Source organism: Xenopus laevis, chromosome 7S, assembly GCF_017654675.1.
Source record: "Xenopus laevis strain J_2021 chromosome 7S, Xenopus_laevis_v10.1, whole genome shotgun sequence".
Lineage (NCBI taxonomy): Eukaryota > Metazoa > Chordata > Amphibia > Anura > Pipidae > Xenopus > Xenopus laevis.
In genome coordinates this window covers 105,947,185-105,969,135 of record NC_054384.1, presented here as the reverse complement: position 1 = coordinate 105,969,135, position 21,951 = coordinate 105,947,185, and the positions used below count along the sequence as shown (strand labels likewise).

The 21,951-nt window shown below is 38.8% G+C and overlaps 2 protein-coding genes across 2 annotated transcripts in view; one reads left to right on the top strand and one right to left on the bottom strand.

Annotated features, from left to right (window-relative positions):
- Positions 1–21,951, bottom strand: part of LOC108705487 (chemokine-like receptor 1) — a 112,675-nt gene that overhangs the window by 24,504 nt on the left and 66,220 nt on the right. The window lies entirely within an intron of this gene.
- LOC108705485 (probable G-protein coupled receptor 33) lies at positions 8,703–11,232 on the top strand. Its single transcript, XM_041571688.1, has 2 exons — positions 8,703–8,897; positions 10,086–11,232. The coding sequence occupies exon 2, from the start codon at positions 10,092–10,094 to the stop codon at positions 11,040–11,042; it is 951 nt and encodes a 316-aa protein (XP_041427622.1). The 5' UTR covers positions 8,703–8,897; positions 10,086–10,091; the 3' UTR covers positions 11,043–11,232.

Below are 21,951 nucleotides of genomic sequence, written 5' to 3'. Positions count from 1 at the left end.
TTTGAAGATTTTCATTAAAAAATCACGAAAATCGGAAATTTATTTGCTGGCAGCGAAACGCAGAAATTCGCTGCAAATTCGTGCCAGGCGAATTTATTCGCCCATCACTAACTGTCAGCGCTATTTTTCTCTGTGCCTGCACTCACACAAACACCCATCTCATTTGTGAATATTTTTGCGCAATAAAATTTTAGCTTTAAAGCAAAACAACCATATGTGAATAAAAATGCAATGACCACCGGTGTGGTGCGGGTCACCTGAACTGTCTGCCCAAAAAGACCCAAAAATAACAATCTTGTTTCATCAGTCCACTAAATGTTGCGCCATTTCTCTTTAGGCCAAGCAATGCGCAAATTGTAAGCTCTTACGGACATGTTTTTGCAACAATTGGACTTTGCAGGGGCTTCTTGCTGTTAGCTTGGCTTCACATAGGCATCTTCTAAATGTCTTTGCCATTTTGGCTATTCTTCTATCCATTCCAATGATCATTTTTCATTTTCTTCCACATCTTTTTAGGTTTTGGTGCCATTTTAAAGCATTTGAGATCATTTAGCTGAGCAGCCCATGATTTTCTACACTTCTTTGTATGTTATTTCCCTCTCCAATCTACATTTTAGATTGTTCTTCTGAACAATATCTGGAACGAGCCATTTGAGTAAGAGTTTCAGAGAGAAATTCACTATAACCAGCAGCACAATATTTGCTTCTTCCTTCCTTAAATAAGGGCTGGAATTGACTTCTGTTTTTTCAGAGAAGGAATGAGCTCACTGTGTATATATATATATATATATATATATATATATATATGTGTGTGTGTTGCAGTGAGCACACATATTGTTTGTTGTGCACTGGTGCACTCCGCAGTAGGTTATCGCCTTGGTGCTGGTAACGAAATTACATATAACAAATGAAAAGAAGACCGCACTCACAGGATTTTCACAAGAAAAACAAGCCCTCATGGGCTGTGACGTTTATTCCTCAACGTTTCGGCTAGCAACTCTAGCCTTCCTCAGGAGGTGAAAAGTACCACTCAGTGAGGTCCTATTTAACATACAAACACTGGCGCCATAATTAGTGTTATGACGTCATCAAGGTGCGCCCCACTCAGCGTGGGAAATAAACAAATACAATACGTGTATATTGGACTAAAAACATAACCCATTAGGGCTGATCACAACCACTGTGACCGTGCATAGTACAATCTCTTCTTGGTGCCACCTTAGTGAATACATACAGTGTGCTATAGCCCGTGTAATTAAGCCTATTGGTGTCGTGAGTGACAATAGGAGTGTACATTACTTACCCCTGGTAGACGATCGCAAACCCCCTGTGTTCAATGCTTGCCTATGTGCGCCTAAAAGTAGACATCCCAATCGCTATTTGAGCTGGTGGCAATCCTGCAGCTTCTGTGTGAACCAAAACTCCACTGTCATTCTGTTTCCAGAACGCAACACAATCCCTTTAATGTTGCGGGAGCTTAGGCCACTCCTACTTTTGCCTGATAGGAGGAAACTCACACGCCCTCAGAACTCCTTTGACCAGGGAACCAATCGCTCATGTACTCAAGTGCCAAACCCCAACTAATCGTTAGAGAATAAAGCACTGATATATATATATATATATATATATATATATATATATATATATATATAACACAAAAACCATGAATATCCTGTAAATTATATCCTTATAAATGGTGCTTAGTGATGTCATCAGTTATAAACGGAGCTTAGTGATGTCATTTTTGTCACATGACTCACTAAAACGTGTGCATTATAAATAAATAAAGTACCCCTTGTTGGTAAATATAAGGATATGATAAGTAAACTTGGAGTTCCATGACCCGTATAAAAGCCAAGATGGTCGTGGAACTCCTCTGTGACTTATAATATCCTTATATTTTACAATAGGGGGTACTTTATTCACTATATGTTAATACAGTGATAATAGGCCATGTGCATTTTTAAAAGAGATCCTATTACTTTTTTAATAATATTTGAAGTTATTATTTATTTACATACAGTATATTAGGCCAGCCCATATATAAGAAGAGAACAACAGACTTGGAACTCAGCCACTAGGTGGAGTATATAAAGAATAACTTACTGCAGAGAAAACTTTCTGCTTAAATCTTCAGAGCATGGCATTTCTGAAACGGTTCCAGACTTCAATTAAAATTGTAGGATCTGATCGTTGGATCTGTTGGGCTGTATACCTTCCCCTCCCATAAATTTCATTATCACTAGGGATGTAGCGAACCGCCGATAATGTGTTCGCGAACGCCGTTCGCGAACACCGGCAAAAAAATGCGAACAGTTCGCGAACTTCGAACATCCGAAAATCGTTCGATTCGAACGATCGAAGGATTTTAATCGTTCGATCGAACGAAAATCGTTCGATTTTAGCGATCGAATGGTCGAACGATTTTGACGCGAACGCCTATTGGCGAACGTCGCGCGACGTTCGCGAACTTGCGGCGGACGCGAACAGCCGATGTTCGCGCAAACAAGTTCGCCGCAGAACAGTCCGCGACATCCCTAATTATCACTGAACTGAAGGTTTTTGGCACAATTCATCAGGAAATAAGAATGTTAGTTGAGGTGTAGCTGCTAAATCAATAAGGTGTAGGTAAAAATTTTCTTTGCGTTCTCACTGTATCAGGTTCATCAAACAGAGTTTGGAGCCGCCAACACTTCCTTGTCTTCACAAATTAGGATAAATCACTCTGGAAAACCGTAGCCATGAAACAAGTGATTATTTATTTAGTTGCCCTACATGTTTCGGATCTAACTGATCCTTCCTCAGGTGCCAGTGATCAGTTAGATCTGAAACATGTAGTGCAACTAAATAAATAATCACTTGTTTCATGGCTACGGTTCTCCAGAGTGATTTATCCTAATTGGTTCATCTGCTAAACCTTTTTGTCAGGTTAAAATGGATTCAAAAATTGTTGTTTTTTTTTTGACAAGTTCGATGGAGGAGGAGAGCAAAACACATGCTAATGGCACAAGGCAATGCTACACAAGATAAATGCTTTCAGAAATGTATAAAGGATAATGTATGGGAAGGCACAAAGATTACATTAAGTTTAGTAACCCATGTCAACCAATGAGATGTTTGCTTTGTTTCAAGTGCCAACCTATTGGGTCACATGGGTTACATGACAACCTTTATTTCATGGCACACAGCTATTTTAATTAAAGGCAGTACCCATATCTTGAGGGGACACGGTGAATGTTTCCATTTTTCGGTTTTTACATTATTTGTATACCTTTTGTGTCTGTTTGAAAAGAAAGATGGTCTCTGGTTGCCGGGGTCACTGACCTCAGGAACCAAAAAAGGGCTGACATGATTTTATTGCTATTTATGAGTATATTTTTAATAAACATGTATTTCAACTCACTCTACTTTCTTACTACCCATTGCCACTTCCAAAGTAAAAATATTTGTTTAAGAATATAACAAGCAGCATGTAATTCGAATATTCACCACCAAAACCTTTGCCGAATACGAATAGAATTTTAGATGTTTTCATAAATAACCTCCCATTCAAGTTGCGAGTAGATTCTAATTCCTTAGAGTTAAAAAATTCTAAATTGGACCTCAATAATTCCACTGCCTCCAAGTAGCCCTTATGTCAGCACCTCCATTGCCTGTACCACCAGTCAAAGATATTTTTTTTATAAAGGTGTCACATATGAATTAGAATTCATTCCAAGGTAGGAAAGTGCAATAGTCCCCAGGCTTTCAGCTATGCTGCATTGATACAAGTATTGGATCTGTTATCTAGAAGCCCATTATGCAGAATGCTCAGAAATTCGGGATGGCCATCTCCCATAGATCCCATAGATCTAAATTTAAAAAAAAAAATCCTATGTAATAATAAAACAGTAGCTTGTACTTGATCCCAACTAAGATATAATTAATCCTTATTGGAAGCAAAACCAGCCTATTGGGTTTATTTAATGTTTATATGATTTTCTAGTAGACTTAAGGCATGAAGATCCAAATTAAGGAATGATCTGTTATCCGGAAAACCCTGGTCCCAAGCATTCTGAATAAGAGGTTCCATACCTGTACTTGATATAATTAATCCTTATTGGAGGCAAAACCAGCCTATTGGATTTAATGTTTCAAATATTTTTTAACAGACGTAAAGGGGTGGTTCACATAAAAGTTAACTTTCGGTATGTTATAAAATGGCTAATTGTGAGCAACTTTTCAATTGGTCTTCAGTTTTTCTTTTTCATATTTTTTTTAATTATATGCCTCCTTCTTCTGACTCTTTCCAGCTAACAAATGGGGGGCACTGACCCCATCTAAAATAAAATTATCTGTAAGGCTAGACATTTAGGGGCCGATGCATCAAGGGTCGAATATCGAGGGTTAATTAACCCTCGATATTCGACTGGGAATGAAAATCCTTCGACTTCGAATATCAAAGTCGAAGGATTCTGCGCAAAAAAGTTTGATCGAACGATCGAAGGAATAATCCTTCGATCGAACGGTTAAAAATCCTTAGAATCGAACAATTCGAAGGATTTTAATCCAACGATCAAAGGAATATCCTTCAACCAAAAAAATTTAGCCAAGCCTATGAGGACCTTCCCCATATGCTAACATTGGTTTCGGTAGCTTTTAGGTGGCGAACTAGGGGGTCGAAGTTTTTTCTTAAAGAGACAGTACTTCAACTATCGAATGGTCGAATAGTAGAACGATTTTTAGTTCGAATCCTTTGATTCGAAGTCATTGCCGTAGTCGAAGGTCAAAGTAGCCCATTCGATGGTCGAAGTAGCCCAAAAAACACTTCGAAATTCGAAGTTTTTTTACTTTGAATCCTTCACTCGAAGTTAATGAATTGGCCCCTTATTGTTATTGCTACTTTTTATTACTCATCTTTATATTCAGGCCTCTCCTGTTCAAAGTCAGGTCTCTTATTCTAATCGATGCATGGTTGCTTGTGGAATTTGGATCCTAGTAGCCAGAAATTGCAAACTGGAGAGCTGCTGAATAAAAAGCTAAATAACTCAAAAACCACAAATAATAAAAAATTTAAATCCATTGCAAATTGTCTCAGAATATAACTCTCTGCTTCATACTTACAGTTAAATTAAAGGTGAGCAACCCCTTTAAAGTATGGATATTAGAAAGATCCCTGAACTGGAAAACCTCAGGGCCAGCGCATTCTGGATTAGTGATGGGCGAATTTCTCCCGTTTCGCTGAAAAATGTGTAAATTTCCTGCGAAATTTGCAAAAAAAATTTGAAAAATTTGTGAAACGCTTGTGAAAGTTCGCCAGTGTTCGGTTGCTGAGACCCAACCTCGCATTATAGTGAATTAGCATAGTGGTAACAAATTTGCGCCCGACAAACTGGTGAAGTGTGGAGTGAAGTGAAGTAGACTTAAGTCTACTAGAAAATAATGTAAACATTAAATAACCCCAAATAAACCCAATAGGCTGGTTTTGCCTCCAATAAGGATTAATTATATCTTAGTTGGGATCAAGTACAATCTACTGTTTTATTATTACAGAGAAAAAGGAAATCATTTTTTGATTGTAATACCTTTTTTCCATGTTCTTCTTCCTGAACATAAATAACTACAATGACTACTCTTCGGGAGAAGTTCTTTATATTTTTTTTACCCTTTTTTTGGAGTAACACATGGCAACTAAACTGTTGAATCAATTCTCTACATAAACATTTCTATGAAAAATGATTTCTCCACTAAAATGAATACTGACAAGTGACAACAGAGCTTTGTGTTGGTCCCATCATTAGTCTGATAAAGTGTAGGGATAAAGTGTAGGGATAAAGTGTAGGGATAAAGTGTAGGGATAACGTGTAGGGATAAAGTGTAGGGACAAAGTATAGGGATAACGTGTAGGAATAACGTGTAGAGATAAGGTGTAGGGACAAAGTGTAGGGATAAAGTGTAGGGATAAAGTGTAGGGATAAAGTGTGGGGTAAAGTGTGGGGATAAAGTGTAGGGATAAAGTGTAGGGATAAAGTGTAGGGATAAAGTGTAGGGACAAAGTGTAGGGATAAAGTGTAGGGATAACGTGTAGGGATAACGTGTTGGGATAAAGTGTAGGGATAAAGTGTAGGGACAAAGTGTAGGGATAAAGTGTAGGGATAACGTGTAGGGATAACGTGTAGGGATAAAGTGTAGGTATAAAGTGTAGGGATAAAGTGTAGGGGTAGGATGTGCATCAATAACCATGTGGATGTGCACATGGATTGGTTTAAGTCACATTTCCCCAAACTGATCATAGTAACGGTACATCTTTCCACAAAGGTTGGACATGTTGGGAAGTAACAACAGGGGCAGCCTAACTTAAAGTTAGATAGATGTTGTACAAGGATGAAACATAATACAGGTATGGGACCTGTTATCCAGAATGCCCGGGACCTGGGGTATTCCGGATAACAGATCTTTCCATAATTTGGGTCTTCATGCCTTAAGTCTACTAGAAATTAATTTAAACATTAAATAAACCAAATAGGCTGGTTCTGCTTCCTATAAGGATTAATTATATCTTAGTTGTGATCAAGTACAAGTTACTGTTTTATTATTACAGAGAAAAAGGAAATCATTTTTAAAAATTTGGATTATTTGGATAAAATGGAGTCTATGGGAGACAGTCATTCCGTAATTTGGAGCTTTCTGGATATCGGGATCCTATATCTGTAGTCACATAATCACATTACTGCTTCCTGAAGGCAGTTTGCAGCGTGCGTGCACTGGCTTTGGAACTTGACACTTTGGGTGTCATTGAGGCTCCGGTATGTACAGTACATGCAAGAACTAAATGAAATACATACTCTAAACCAGGGGTCCCCAACCTTTTTTTTACCAGTGAGAAACATTCAGATTTAAAAGGAATTGGGGAGAAACGCAAGCATATGTGCAAATGTTCCTGGGGTGCCAAATAAGGGCTGTGATTAGCTATTTGGTGGCCCCTATGTGTCAGTGTACAGGAGGCTCATTTTGGCAGTAACTAATGCAAATAGAAAAAACATTCTGGACCACACTCCACAGGTTGATGCAGTAAAAACTTATTTATTTAGGCAAAAAACATCACAGCAAAAGCCTTACGCATTTCACGCCTTAGTACATCATTTGGCAGTACACCTGTTTTTTAGGCAAACAAAACTCACCTCTAAGACTGAATTAAAAAATAATCACCTGCTTTTAGGCCACGGAGAGCAACATTTAAGGGGTCTGTGAGCAACATGTTGGTCACGAGCCGCTGATTGGGGACCACTGCTCAAAAACGGTGCATTTTAAATTTAATTATATATATAAATCAATGTGTGAAAAAAAACAATATTTACACAATGATCTTAAGATAGAAACTGAAGTTGGATAACTTTAAACCCTTCTCCCGTTAAATTGTTAAATTTAAATGATAAGTTAACATATATAATAAGTGAAAAAAATATAAAATTGATTAGAGTGCTATTCTATATACTTTTATAATTTACATTCATTATTTAGTTTCTTTTTATTCCAAGATATTGAGCCAGGGATCCCCAACCTTTTCAACCCGGGATCAACATTTAGAAGTAAAAGGAGTTGGGGAGCAACACTAGCATGAAAAATGTTCTTGGGGTGCTAAATAAGTGCTGTGATTGGCCATTTAGTAGCCCCTACGTGGATTGTCAACCTACATTGAGGCTCTGTTTGGCAGTACATCTGGTTTTTATACAACCAAAACTTGCCTCCAAGCCTTGAATTTAAAAATAAGCTCCTGCTTTGAGGCCACTGGGAGCAACATCCAAGGGGTTGGAGAGTAACATGTTACTCACAAGCTACTGGTTGGGGATCACTGTATTATGGGATACATGTGCTGTTAATATGAATTTCGTTCCAACAGCACCACCTGATGGTCAGTGTCTGGTCATTCTGACCAGCAAGTAGTCAAGGAAGTTGTCAGAAGAGAGAAAGAGACTGTTCTGATGTTCTTCTGCTTAGGAAAACAATTAGAAACCTTTCTGAAATCTTTTCTAAGCAGAAGAACATAAGAGCAGCCTCTTTCTTTCTCCTGACAACTTCCTTGACTACTTGCTGGTCAGACTGGTGGGAAACTGACCAGCAGGTGGCACTGTTGTAACAAAATTCATTCATATTAACAGTACGTTTCCCTTAATATCTTGGAATACAAGAAATTAAATAAAGAATGTAAATTACAAAAGTGCTTAGAATAGCACTCTCATTAATTTTATTTTAAAAGATTACTTATCCTTTAAATTAAGGTTACAACAAAATTTAGCCCCTGTTTTTGTGCTAAGCTGTAGGGTAGATTGGGGAACTTTGTCTCTGTGAGTGCCTATGCGGTTTGACTGAAAGAAGAACTAAAATTAAAAAAAAAGAATATGACAAGAACAGTACAGTTCTACTTTATACTGCAACTTACTGTGCCAGCCTTTTAATACTAATAAGTAATATTTTATAATGTATCCAAACTCATATTGTGAGTGGGACCCTCAAGCGCAAACATTTCAGCAGAAACTTTTTTTTTGCCCCCTTTTTTGGCGCAACACTTGGCAACTAAACTGTTGAATCAATTCTCTATATAAATATTTCCATGAAAAACTTATTTTTCTGTAATAAAATAAATACTGATAACAGAGATTTGTGTTGGTCCCATAAAAAAAAAAAGTGCTGGGGTAGGACGTGAATCATTACCTGTGTGGGCGTGTGGGTTGGTTTAAGTCACATGTCCACAAACTGATAGTAAAGCCACATCTTCCCACGGCAGTAGTACATGTTTCACTCTGTACGGAGATAACAGGACATTTCTACCACTAGATCAGAAGATTCACTAGAAAATACTCACTCTAAAGTAACTCAAGCATCACCCTGAGAGCTCGACTATTACAAGATACCAGTGTGTAAGTATAAATGTACATAATAATCCCAAACTATTAGGCTTATTTCAGATATTCTGCATAAAAACTAGTGATGGGTGAATTTGGGGCATATCGCTTCGCCGAAAAAATTGTGAATTTCCTGCGAAATTCGTGAAAACTGCGAAAAATTTGTGCAGTTTTCTGAAATTTATTCGCTGGCGGCGAATTGCGGGAATTCATCGCGCCTGGAGATTAAATTCGCCCATTACTAATAATAACCAGAGACTGGTATCCTCTAAGCCCAGGGAGTTACATAGTTACATAGTTAAATTGGGTTTAAAAAAGACAAAGTCCACAAGTTCAACCCTTCCAAATGAGTGCCAAGTGAATGCAGTATTGAGTTAGTAGCAGATATACTTCATCAATGATTCTTCACTTGTGTGAGTGTATTTTACTTTCTTAACTCTCTATTTTGCCTCCTACTGAAGTGAAACAAAAAAAGCCAATTTGTCAAAAAGTGAAAACAATTCACACTAAAAATTTCTCGAAATAACTGGGAGAATTGTCACTCGTGTGTTTGCTTCCAAAGCTCCTATATGGGACCAAGTAGCAATGGGGACATCAAGCTATCTCAGTTATCTTAAATTATATTTAAAGGGACATTAAACCCTTGACTTAGGTATGACTCGATGTTGGTCCCAACCATCACACACCACCAATAAATACTCGCTGTCATAATGATTTGGGTGGAAAGGCTACAGCTTGATTTATTACATCACATTACACAAACTTCTGATAAATTATCCACCAAACAGACCAACATTATTATTATTATTATTATTATTATTATTATTATAAGAAATTAATAGCATGTTGACATATTTATGTCAATAGCATTTTTATGTATGTCAATAGCATTTTTTTTAAACTTGAATCAAATTTGGACTATTCCCTAGTCGAATTACCCTAAAATAAACTCAAAAATTTGAATTTAAAAAGTCTCGGTGTCAGACTTACTGGTCTGCATTTTTCTTTTCCTAATTTCCATCTGTTTTCTTACAAAATCTTCTTTATGCCAGTAATTTGGTGCAGTCCCATCTGTTATAGTACTTTAATTTTTTACCAGATCGTTTGTTTGCCTTTATCCCGTTTACACAAGTAATATGCAATGACGAGGACAAACTATTGTTCCCTAACACTTATATAATGTGATGTTTTTTCTGCCTCTAGTTTATAATGTCTGGGGCAACAGGAGTGACGTTTCCCATGAACACAACTACTGAAAAGACCTACATCGGAATCCCAACAGTCAATATAATATCTACGGGGATCGTACTTGTGAGCAATGCATTTGGATTGGTTGTGAACACCCTTTACCTCTGGGTCCTCGGATTCAGGATGCGCAGGAGTATCAGCACCACTTGGTTTTTTCATTTAATGTTATCTAATTTCCTTCAAACATTAATAATGCCATTCATTGCTGTGTATTTGATAACAGATCCCCGTTGGGTTATGGGAACCTTCCTATGTAAGTCTATGCATTCACTGTTTTCTGCAGTCATGTATTCATCTGTTTTCACTCTCACTGTAATCAGCCTTGATCGTTACTGTTTAGTCTTACACCCAGTCTGGTACAGAGCACACATGAATAATCGCTATGCATCCGCCATCTGCATTTCTATTTGGGGCTTGGCCATTTTGTTTTGTTCGCCATATTTTGCATTTCGCCAGACACGCCTGCTGGAGGACAATAAAACTACCATTTGCTACAATGATTATACACTTTCTGGATCAATCCAGGAAAAGTCAGTGAGATGGGTCATGTACATTTTTCGCCTAATTTTTGGATTCCTATTGCCATTCGCTGTAATCACTGTTTGCTATGTCAGAATTGCTCTCAGGATGAAGAAGGCAAATCTGGCCAGATCAAGTAAACCTTACAAGATCTTGTTTATAGCTGTAATATCTTTCTTTGTTTCCTGGTTCCCTTATCATTTATGGTATGGAATAACCACTGCAGAAGACAGTGTCCATAAAACTGCTGTGGATATAATGATGGTCCTTACCGCAGTGTTTAACTCTTTCAATTATTGCTTTACCCCGTTACTTTATCTCTTCACTGCTGAGAACTTCAAGGAAGCGTTACAGAAGTCCGTCCTCTCGCTCATCGAGTCGGTATTTAACTAAATATGGAGAGAAAGCAGATGCCCCTTCAAAACCCGTTTAACCCGTCCAATGATAGAAATGAGAAGCAACCTGAAGCAATAAATGTACATGTAACCTTATTGTACTCACAAAAGGAATGAAGGGTGAATATAACAAGTGTCACTATGTAGACCAATGTACTAGCTGCCCTTATCGGCTGCAAACACTGAAGTCAAACATAGACTGAATAAAAAATTTTCTTATGTATGTGTTCGGATTGATCATTTTGCTTTTTTTTGGCACAAATGCTAAACAACCTTGCCTTTGCTTTAAGCATTGTGATTGGTGGTTCTAAACTGATGCACCTGTAAGCTCTCCGTCGAACAGTACAGAACATGTCAGGGTCTAACATTGGGACAGGGGCCTATGTACCCCTAAAAAGGGTACACTGCACTACACTGCCATAAATGTCCACCATGTCCAAATGTCCATTATTATTTCCACCCTTTATTTCACCCTCATTGTCTTTCAGGTTGGATAACAGAAACATATTGAAAAACAAATAAGCACTCACCCCCAAATCGTAAGCTAATTGAGTGCTCACTGCTTTGGGCACCCCTTGTTGGTGGCAGTGCCTTAAGGTATATTGTACAAAACAAAGTTTCCTATATATCCAGTGCGAGTATGGTGGGAGATGAGCCAACCGGAAACTGGAAAAATTTAAAATTTTGATCGGAGAGTCAGAGTTTGCGGCTGAATCGTAGGATAAAGACGGAGTATAATTGTTTCTACCTGCATATCTGACGATTCAGAAGCCCATGAGTACACAATAGAAGGAAAGAAATGTGGTGTTTCCTTGGGGCAGCTGGGAAATTGACAATATGTCTAGCCCCATGTCAGATTTCAAAATTGAATATAAAAAAATCTGTTTGTTCTTTTGAGAAATGGATTTCTATTCTATATACCCATACCTATACTAACTATAGAGTTTAGTATCACAATAGCCTTTGATATTATGTCTGTCCAAGAAATCATCCAAGTCCCTCTTACAGTCATTAACTGAATCAGCATCACAACATCACAACAACTTCTTTTCCACTAGTCTAAAGGGGGGGGGGCCTCTGGTATGTGATTCTCTTTATGGGTAAAAAGGTCTCCTGCTATTTGTCTATAATGTCCTCTAATGTACTTGTAAAGTCTAATCATGTCCCCTCACAAGCGCCTTTTTTCCAGAGAAAACAACCCCAACAGTCTCCCCTCATAATTTAACTCTTCCCTTCCTCTAACCAGTTTAGTTGCACTTAGTCTCTGCACTCTCTCCAGCTCATTTATATCCCTCTTAAGGACCGGAGTCCAAAACTGCCCCCATACTCCAGATGAGGCCTCACCAGGGACCTATAAAGAGGCATAATTATGTTTTCATCCCTTGAGTTTATGCCCTTTTTTATACAAGAACTTTATTTGCTTTAGTAGCCACAGAATGACACTGCCCAGAATTAGACAACTTGTTATCTACAAAAACCCCAAGATCCTTCTCATTTAAGGAAACTCCCAACACACTGCCATTTAGTGTATAACTTGCATTTATATTATTTTTGCCAAAGTGCATAACCTGCATTTATCAACATTGAACCTCATTTTCCAGTTTGCTGCCCAGTTTCCCAACTTAAACAAATCACTCTGCAAAGTGTCAGCATCCTGCATGGAACCTATAGTTCTGCACAATTTAGTATCATCTCCAAAAATAGAAACAGTACTTTCAATGGCCACCTCCAGGTCATTAATAAACAAGTTGAAAAGCAAGGTACCTAGTATAGAGCCCTGCGGTACTCCACTAACAACACTGGTCCAATTAGAAAATGTTCCATTTACCACCACTCTTTGTAGTCTATCTTTTAGCCAGTTCTCTATCCAGGTACAAATACTATGTTCCAGGCCAACATTCCTTCATTTAACCAGTAACCTTTTGTGTGGCACTGTAAATCACATCCACTGCCATCCTAGAATCGAGGTCTCTATTTACCTTCTTATAAAAAGAAATTAAGTTAGTCTGGCAAGATCTATTACACATAAAACCATGCTGGCACAAACTCATAGTATTATGATTTGCTATAAAGTCCAGTATCTTATCCTTTATTAACCCTTTCGAAAAGCTTTCCTACCACTGATGTTAGACTAACTGGCCTATAGTTTTGAGGCTGAGAACGTGATCCTTTTTTGAATAGAGGCACCACATTAGCAATTCGCCAGTCTCTCGGCACTATGCCAGATCTCAATGAATCCTGAAAAAAAGTAAAGAGGTTTGGCAATCACAGAGCTAAACTCGCTAATTACCCTGGGATGAACACCATCTGGCCCCGGACCTTTGTTAATCTTAACATGTTCTAGTCTCTTTTGAATTTCCTCATGTGTTAACCTTGCATCATTAGTTGTATTATTAGAATTGGGACTATTAAGAAGGAAACCTTCACTAACTGGTTCCTCATTTGTGTAGAGTTCAGAATCTGTGCTTTTATTTTGTTTTCATCAACCAGCTGACCCCCCTCTGATAGTAAGGGTCCCACCCCTTACTGCTTCATTTTTTTACTATTAACATATTTAAAAAATAAAGAGAAAAGAGAAGTGACTTGCACAAACAATAAAGGCAAATAGAAAGTGTAATGATGCCTGGGAGCATTTGCATGAGCAGCATAGGGAAGGAAGTTGGCATTTATCTTTCTATAAATATAAATTCTTTATGGTGGTTATATAGGCATGCAGCTCTGCATTTTATCTTGCTGCTGTTTACACTGATTCAGTGCAACATGTATTTTCAGCCAAAGCTTTCCTTTCTTTCCTAATAAATAAGCAACTCATTTAGGACAGTACATGAACTTAATTGTTATTGCACAGCTCACTGTAATATAAAGCTTTATGGAAGGCATGATGCATTTCTGTTAAAAAAATTATGTATTTTCTGCATAGAAAATCATGCCTCCGCATTTGACAATGCCCATGACTGGTGAATTTTAGTAGAGGGGTAAATTAGAGGGTGGGCTCCTTTCCACTTCTGAAGCAATAACTTTGGTTTTCTGCAAGTCTGAAAACTGGACAGAGAACTTGTAACAATCATATATTTGTAGGGGACCAGAGAAATCCTTCCCCTGTTTTTCTGTCTGTGACATCATCCTGCCCAGTTACAGGTTGGAGAGTGATCCAATTGGCTGGGCACCCCAGTGCATCCTTGGGAGAGAGGAAGTGCCTGACTTTGGAGCCTTTTGTACAGGGTGTACAACAGAGTTTAACAGGGGTTGTGTGGTGAAAGATCCAGCCAGAACCAAGTCTTTTGAAACTGTCCAAGCTGTTGAATCTGTGGAAGTACAGAGAGAGCCCATCCTGTTCCCTGCCAAACTGCTGGAGACTCAGGAGGTGAAAGGTGCCACTGGTCAGATTGATCCTGCTGCCGAGCTGCCTGTAATCTCCAGTGTGACTGCCTCTGAGAGCACCCCAGTGAGTGAGCCACCCAAGGGAGGATACTCTCAAGGATACAAGTGTGGGGCCCTAATTTGAGGACAGGTCTTGTGCATTTACCTGCTATGTGGGAGTGGCTGCTAAGTTCCAAAGGGAGAGGTACTTTTGGAAAAGGTAGCCCTACCTGGGGTATAAGAGCTCTGGTGGAAGGGACATTTCAATTGAACTGTGTGGTTATTACCCCCTTCCAGAGGATTGGGACTTTAATAATAAAAAGGACTGTGTTGGATAAACAGTCAGGTACCTATTAATGAGTTAGGTAGGTCCCACATGTCCCCAGTGCAGGAGTGCATTGTGTATTAGATTGCCCAAGTTCTTTCACTACTGTTTATATAAAGTTTATATCTGTTTCATTTGCAAACTGTGTGTTTTATTTGTCCTAGTGGAAGTTTCCCTGAGGTGTGCTCCTCAGTGTTCCCTAGGTGGAGGCACTGTGCTGTAAATCCCAGTTCCCAGTACTTTTCATATGCAAAAGGGACTCATGTCCCCTGGATTGCCAAGGGTTGATTGAGATTTAAAGAGACAGTAAGCAAATTAGGGTTACATATTAAAAGGGTGGTCCACCATTAAAAAAAGAAGGAAAATCCTGTTATACTTGGGGGTGCCAAAATTTAGGCACCCTCAAGTGATTGCATTTACTTGCCTGACATCTCAGCAGAAAACTGCACCGGCCCGAGATTCTTCCAGTGAGCACCACGGAGCAAACGTCTTTCGGCTTCTTTCTTCTCACAGGTGCACATGCTCAGTACAGTGAAAAGCCAAACTTTAACAAAGAACTCAGCTACTGCGCATTTGTCTGCCCCAGGAAATTTGAAGAAAGAAGAAGAAATAAGACGATCACTCCGTGGTGCTCGCCAGAAGAGTCCCAGGCCGGTGCAGTTTTCTGTCAACACTCTATTCACCACTAATAGTGATGGGTGAATCTGACCCATTTCGCTTCGCCGGAGAAATGGAGAAAATTTGGCAAAATGCATTGAAATATTTGGGTGTCAATTTTTTGGGCGAAACTTGGCAACAAAATTTTGCTCATCACAAGTTGCTAATTTCCTTATATTACCCTCAGTCTGCAATATGTATGGAAGCCAGTGACCACGTCAATGAGAAGCACCTGGTAAATGTTTATTTTATAAGTGCGTAAATGTAATATTTACATGTAACTACTAAATACAGAAAAGTCTTTAGAAATTCAGAGGTGCTAAGTATAGTGAAAGAAGATGCACCTCCATTTATTTCCTATTTATTTAAAGATTAGCATGGTGTAAAGGAAAATAAAACCTAGTACAACTAGTATGTTGTATTGTATTTTAAAATGGTTTGTATTCCTATCAAGACCAAAATGTCTGACATCCCTTCTTCAAGATTGGTGGATCAGAGGTATTATGTTGCACGTGTCAATCAGTGGCAGAAGAAAGCCTGTGCAAAAGTGGTTCTGAGCAAATTGCTTTAAAGAAACTAAAGTTTAACTAAAGACGTAGGTAGAAATGTTATACATTATGTTTTATGCTTCTGTACCAGCCCAAGGCAACCACAGCCCTTTAGCAGTAAAGATCTGTGTCTCCAAAGATGCCCCAGTAGCTCCCCATCTTCTTTTCTGCTGATTCACTGCACATGCTCTGTGCTGCTGTCACTTACTGAGTTTAGGGACCCACTCACAATATACAGTACACATAGAATAGAAATGTCACAATATAAGGCTGATTAGTAATTAATACACATAATTACTACATGGCAGCACAGAAACCAGTGCAATTAGCATCAGAATTTAATAATCAGCAAACCTGTAGCATCAGCTTATATTACAGCCAGGGAAGCTCATTTTGTGCTGGATAATTAGTGACGAGCCCTAAGCTTAGCTTCTCAACAGCCAATCAGAGCCCACTGAGCATGTGAGTGTCACAGACACTTTCCAAGATGGTGACCCCCTGTGACAAGTTTGAAGTCCCGGATCATTGCTGCTATTGACAAGCTCAAACTTTAGCCTCGTGCAATAAATTCACTATATAAAATATGCCATTTTTAGGGTTTAACCCAAATGTAATTTTGCCTTATAATTGATTCCGCAATTTCAGAAGTTTTTCAGGGAAAGAAATGGGCCAGTCTCAGTTATCACTACATCATTTCTCACAATGATCAGATGACAGATGAAGGGTCGCCCTAAAAATAAAACGTACCGATTGTTCCTTGAAACCACCTCTATACAGTTTATATCTCCTTTAATGGAACTGTAATATATGCAGAGATTGGATGTGTTTTCCTCAGTCAATCAACACATTATAAACAAATCTTTCATTTGGAAAGAACGTGACATGAATACCTTCAGAATCTTTGAGATACAGTAAGTCCCCCACGTACAGTATAGTTTGAGCTTTTGCATTACTCTATTTCTACAACAAGAAATGAAGCAGATCTACTTTGTATTTTTAACAACAGTTTTTTTGGGTTGGTCTTCCTTTTCCTATCAACAGACTGATAAGTGTATCATGTGCAATATTATCTCGCTGGGTGTTTCTGTGGTGTGTCACATTTCAATAACATTGAGAGTTCTGTAAAAGAAATGAATATCATGCTCTAGAGCCATCTGCAGATGGATATTTGTGCTGGACAAAGAAGAAAGGACATTTTAAATGACCCTGATAGTGATGGGCGAATGTATTTGCCAGGAGCAAAGTCGCGGTGAATTGACGCTGGTGTCAAAATGTGCGTTACTCAGTGGCGTAACTACCAGGGGTGCAAGGGGTGTGATGGCACCTGGGCCCGCACCCTCTTGGGGCCCACCGGAGCCACGATAATGGATATCATGGGTGGTTGGGCAGGGGGAGATTGTACAGTGCACGCAATTCATAGGGGGGAGGGCCCGACAGGGGGGCCCAGGTGCTCATCCTATACCAGGGCCTGCCGGTAAGTAGTTACGCCACTGGCGTTACTGATGGTCCTTACAGTATAATTGATGTGTTTCAATTGTTGCTTCACTCCAGTACTTTACCTCTTTATTGCTGAGAACTTCAAGAAATCATTACAGAACTCTATACTGTTGCTTATTGAGTCTGTATTATTGAGTCTGAATAAATTTGCCTGTCACGAAATTCGCCTGCGTCCAAATAGTCGCTCATGTCAAAATCGCGCACGTCAACACTATTTGGACGCCTATTGACTTTAACGCCTATTTCGCTGATTTTGATTTTCATTATTTTTTCGGTTTTCGCTAATTTTGCAGGAAATTCGCAAATTTTTCAGCGAAGCGAAACTGGAGAAAATCGCCCATCACTGCTCACTGGACAAACATTTTGTAGACAAATGAGACAAAAAGATGTGCATGAAACTGTGACAAATGACAAATATCATGATGGATAAATATGTCAATAAAATAAACCAGCGTCACAGTGCAAACCAATAAACTTGCTTCCCTGGTGCTGGAGCGACAAGGAACTGTATTAGTGATTGACCAAACACATTCATTGGCTGAAAATGCAAATCAATGACTAGATCAGGAGGGCCAATACTTTACTACTGCAGAGTCTACTTTTAGTGATGTTGTTCCATTATGATCTACATTCATAAAAGCAGTTTGCATTCTTTTCCTTGGAAAATATTACTTAAATACTGATATATGGGAAAATGTGAATGAAAAGCATGAAACAGGAATGTGATTTATACAAGCTGTTTGTTGACAATGTGTTGAGATCTACTGATCACCAGCTAAAGGTCTACTGGTAGATTCTGATCTAGCTTTTGGGCACCCTTGTACTAGATGAAAAGGCCTTTTACTTAATAATTAAATTTATTATTACACACAAAATGATTCAAGTGTTTGGAGAGATAATTATGCTATTTTTCTATGTAAACTATATGTGTCATCAAATTTATCTTCATTAGTACCGTATATACTCGAGTATAAGCCGTCCCGAGTATAAGCCGAGGTACCTAATTTTACCTCCAAAAACTGGGAAAGCTTATTGACTCGAGTATAAGCCTAGGGTGAGAAATGCAGCAGCTTCTGGTAAGTTTCAATCAAAAAATTGAGGGTTTCTGCTCCCATTGGAGGTGCCGGCGTCTCGTTTTTGGATGCCGGCGACCATTCTTGGACGCCAGCGAATATTCTTGGAGACTATTCTTGGACGCCGGCGAGTATTCTTAGGCGCCAGCGACTATTCTTAGATGCCGGCGACCGTTTTTGCGCTTGACCCGAGTATAAGCCGAGGTAGAGTTTTTCAGCATATTTTGGGGGCTGAAAGACTCGGCTTATACTCGAGTATATACGGTACATGTAGGCTATAGGTTGGACCAATGGGAGGCTGCTCCATCTCAGTTCAAGTCTGGGTTCAAAACCACAGAAAAAAATGTTATACCAATAAATATAATTGGAAAAGAAAATATCTTATAACTTAAGTCATTTCTTTCTTTCCCACAAGAATATTACAGCTTTCAAAAAGATTCGCTATATCTGAAAATTCTGTGCTATGTAGATATTTTGCTTTAGACTGAGTAATAAAATGACTTCTCAGCTTAGGATAGGTAAGTTGTGCAGCTTGTTAAAGCTTAGTTTGGTTAGAGTTATGGATGGACGAATCTGACCTGCTTTGCTGAAAATTTGCTAAATGTCATAAAAATTCACCAATGCGTTGAAGTCCATGTGGCGTTTGTCATGCAACATTTTTGCTCATCCCCCAGTTCATAAGTGGATTTATTGTATGTTAAATTAGAAATAACCTGTTTTAAATTATAGCTTCTTATATGATAATCTGTGACGGTTCTCAGCAAGAAGTACAGTTAAGTTTACACCAAGAAAAAAACACACCTACCCAATTGTAGACTAAATAAGTGCTTAGTGCAATAAATAGATTTTAAAACATAATTATATTACTGGCATGAGGCTTTATTATAAATAGTGATGGGCGAATTTATTCGCCAGGAGCGAATTTGCGCGATTCGCCACCAGCGAATAAATTCGCGGAACGGCTACGAAAATTCTTGGCGTCAAAAAAAAATGTCGCCGGCGCCGTTTTGCGACTTTTTTGCCATTTTACGAATTTTGCTGAAAATTGCCTAATTTTTTCGGCGAAGCAAAACAACCCAAAATCGCCCATCACTAATTATAAATGTAAAGTCTCTGATTGATTGCTTATAAGAACATTTAGGGGCCGATTCACTAAGGGTCGAATTTCGAAGTTAAAAATACTTCGAAATTCGACCCTCGAATTGAAATCCTTCGACTTCGAATATCGAAGTCGAAGGATTTAACGCTAAACATTCGTTCGATCGATCGAAGGATTAAATCCTTCGAATCGAACGATTCGAAGGATTTTAATCCAACGATCGAAGGAAAATCCTTCGATCAAAAAAAGTTTAGCAAGCCTATGGGGACCTTCCCCATAGGCTAACATTGACTTCGGTAGGTTTTATCTGCCGAAGTAGGGGGTCGAATTTTTTTTTAAAGGGAAAGTACTTCGACTATCGAATGGTCGAATAGTCGAACGATTTTTCGTTCGATTTCGTTCGAATTCGAACGAATTTAACCAATTCGATGGTCGAAGTACCCAAAAAATAATTCGAAATTCGAATTTTTTTCATTCGAATCCTTCTCTCGAGCTTAGTGAATCGGCCCCTTAAAGTGCCATGTGCTATTTCAATATATAAAGCAAATCTTCAATTGGATTAATCGACCACAGATCAACCACCATTAAATGAATACATTTAAAGTGCTAGCGCCCCTAACTGATTGCAATCTCAGATTGCCAAAAAACAAGCAAACAATACGTTAGAATTTAAAAATAAACAAAAAAAAAACAGCCCGGGATGTTTGGAGTAGGAAGTGAATTAATAAACCATTTATAATATACAGACCGAAACCAGCATTTGAGAAATAAAAGCAAGGAAATGGAAAATGATGGAGAAGTCCAGAGAATTACCTGTCTGGTTGTATTTTCTAGGCCCTGGGACCCCACACTGGGAGAAAGTAGGACACTGGGGACTGTGGTCTGGAGTCTCGAGTTACTATATTTGAAGGAGCTGAACTTCCCTATAGGACCACAAATCCCACAGAGCCTCATAGTAAAAGAGATTGAAGAAATACAAATGCGGTCAAAAAAGGTTAAAATATCCAAGGTTAGAAAAGATTAATAAAAGCAATTTTTGGAGTCCAATCCAATTGCTGAAATGCTAGCAGTTTGCCAATGCGCGTTTCGCCTTTGGCTTTATCAAGGCAAATCTGAATTCACTCGTTACAAGTCACACTTTTAAAAACGATCATTTTTGGGAAATCTCACGAGACATTTGCGCTGGCGTAATTACGCAGCGTTCCATAGTAAAACACGCAGCGAGCTTGCATGGACTTTTAGACGCTGCAAATCAGCGTATTAGGTCGTTTTATAGGGCCTTTTGCTCCTCCCATGATTGGTTGAAAAACCTATGACAGCTATGATGCCAATAGGGGGAGGAGCTGGGCACTGATTCAATTTCTATATATATTGGAGTATTACGTTTATAAAACTAGAAAATTATTGTATTATACTAGCGATATTGTTTAAAAAGTTACAGGGTCTATTATGAAGAATTCCGTATTATAATTATATATATCATAGTGTTATCAGCAATTCTCTGTGTTTCGCTCAAATAAAGGCATTAAATCGAATATTTTCATTAATCCCTCTAGGGGAGACTGTATTCAATTTGAATATCCAGTAGGTATCACGTTTCAGTAATTCCTGCTCCAAATTGCCTCCTCTTATTCCCAAATTGATTTTGTCAATGGAATACCAGGAAAACTCCCGGTGGGCCCAGGTGTCAGTGGGCCCTCTTGTTTCCAACTAATTAGCCTATTTCATGGTCATTCCCTACTTATTTATGGGATAAAATTCTCAATAATGGAAGAATATAGTAAGTACTGTAGATATAAAACATTAAGAGAATAAAGAGGTTGAGGGAGGAGAGGAGGAATAACAGTTTGGAAAGTGAACTCCAGTCCGTTTAGTAAGGATAACTTTTCTACGTTTCATAAACATATTTGTATTTATGTTTCTTCTTTTTCCGACTCATGCAATCTGCCCACATACCAATCCCAGTCATAAACACGTTTTCTCTTTGTTCTTTATGCATAATAGGCCATTAGGGATTCCCCATGCATGGTTATTCACATTGCATCTTGATGAAGTCACTTGTTTATTTGCACTTGTCGCATGTCTTATTAACACTTTGCCTTCTCAGACTTAAAGGAGAAGGAAACCTAGTCGGCGCAAAAAACCCTCCCCCCCTCCCGTGTGTTGCCCACCCCCCCTCCTCCCCCCTGGCCTACCTGTCCCGCTGGACAAATGCCCCTAACTTGTTACTTACCCTTCTGCGCTGGTCCAGTCCACGGAGTTCACAGGCACCATCTTCTTCCACGCGATCTTCTTCCTGCTTTGACCGGCGCACGATTTACTGCGCATGCGCCAAAAGTCACGAAAAC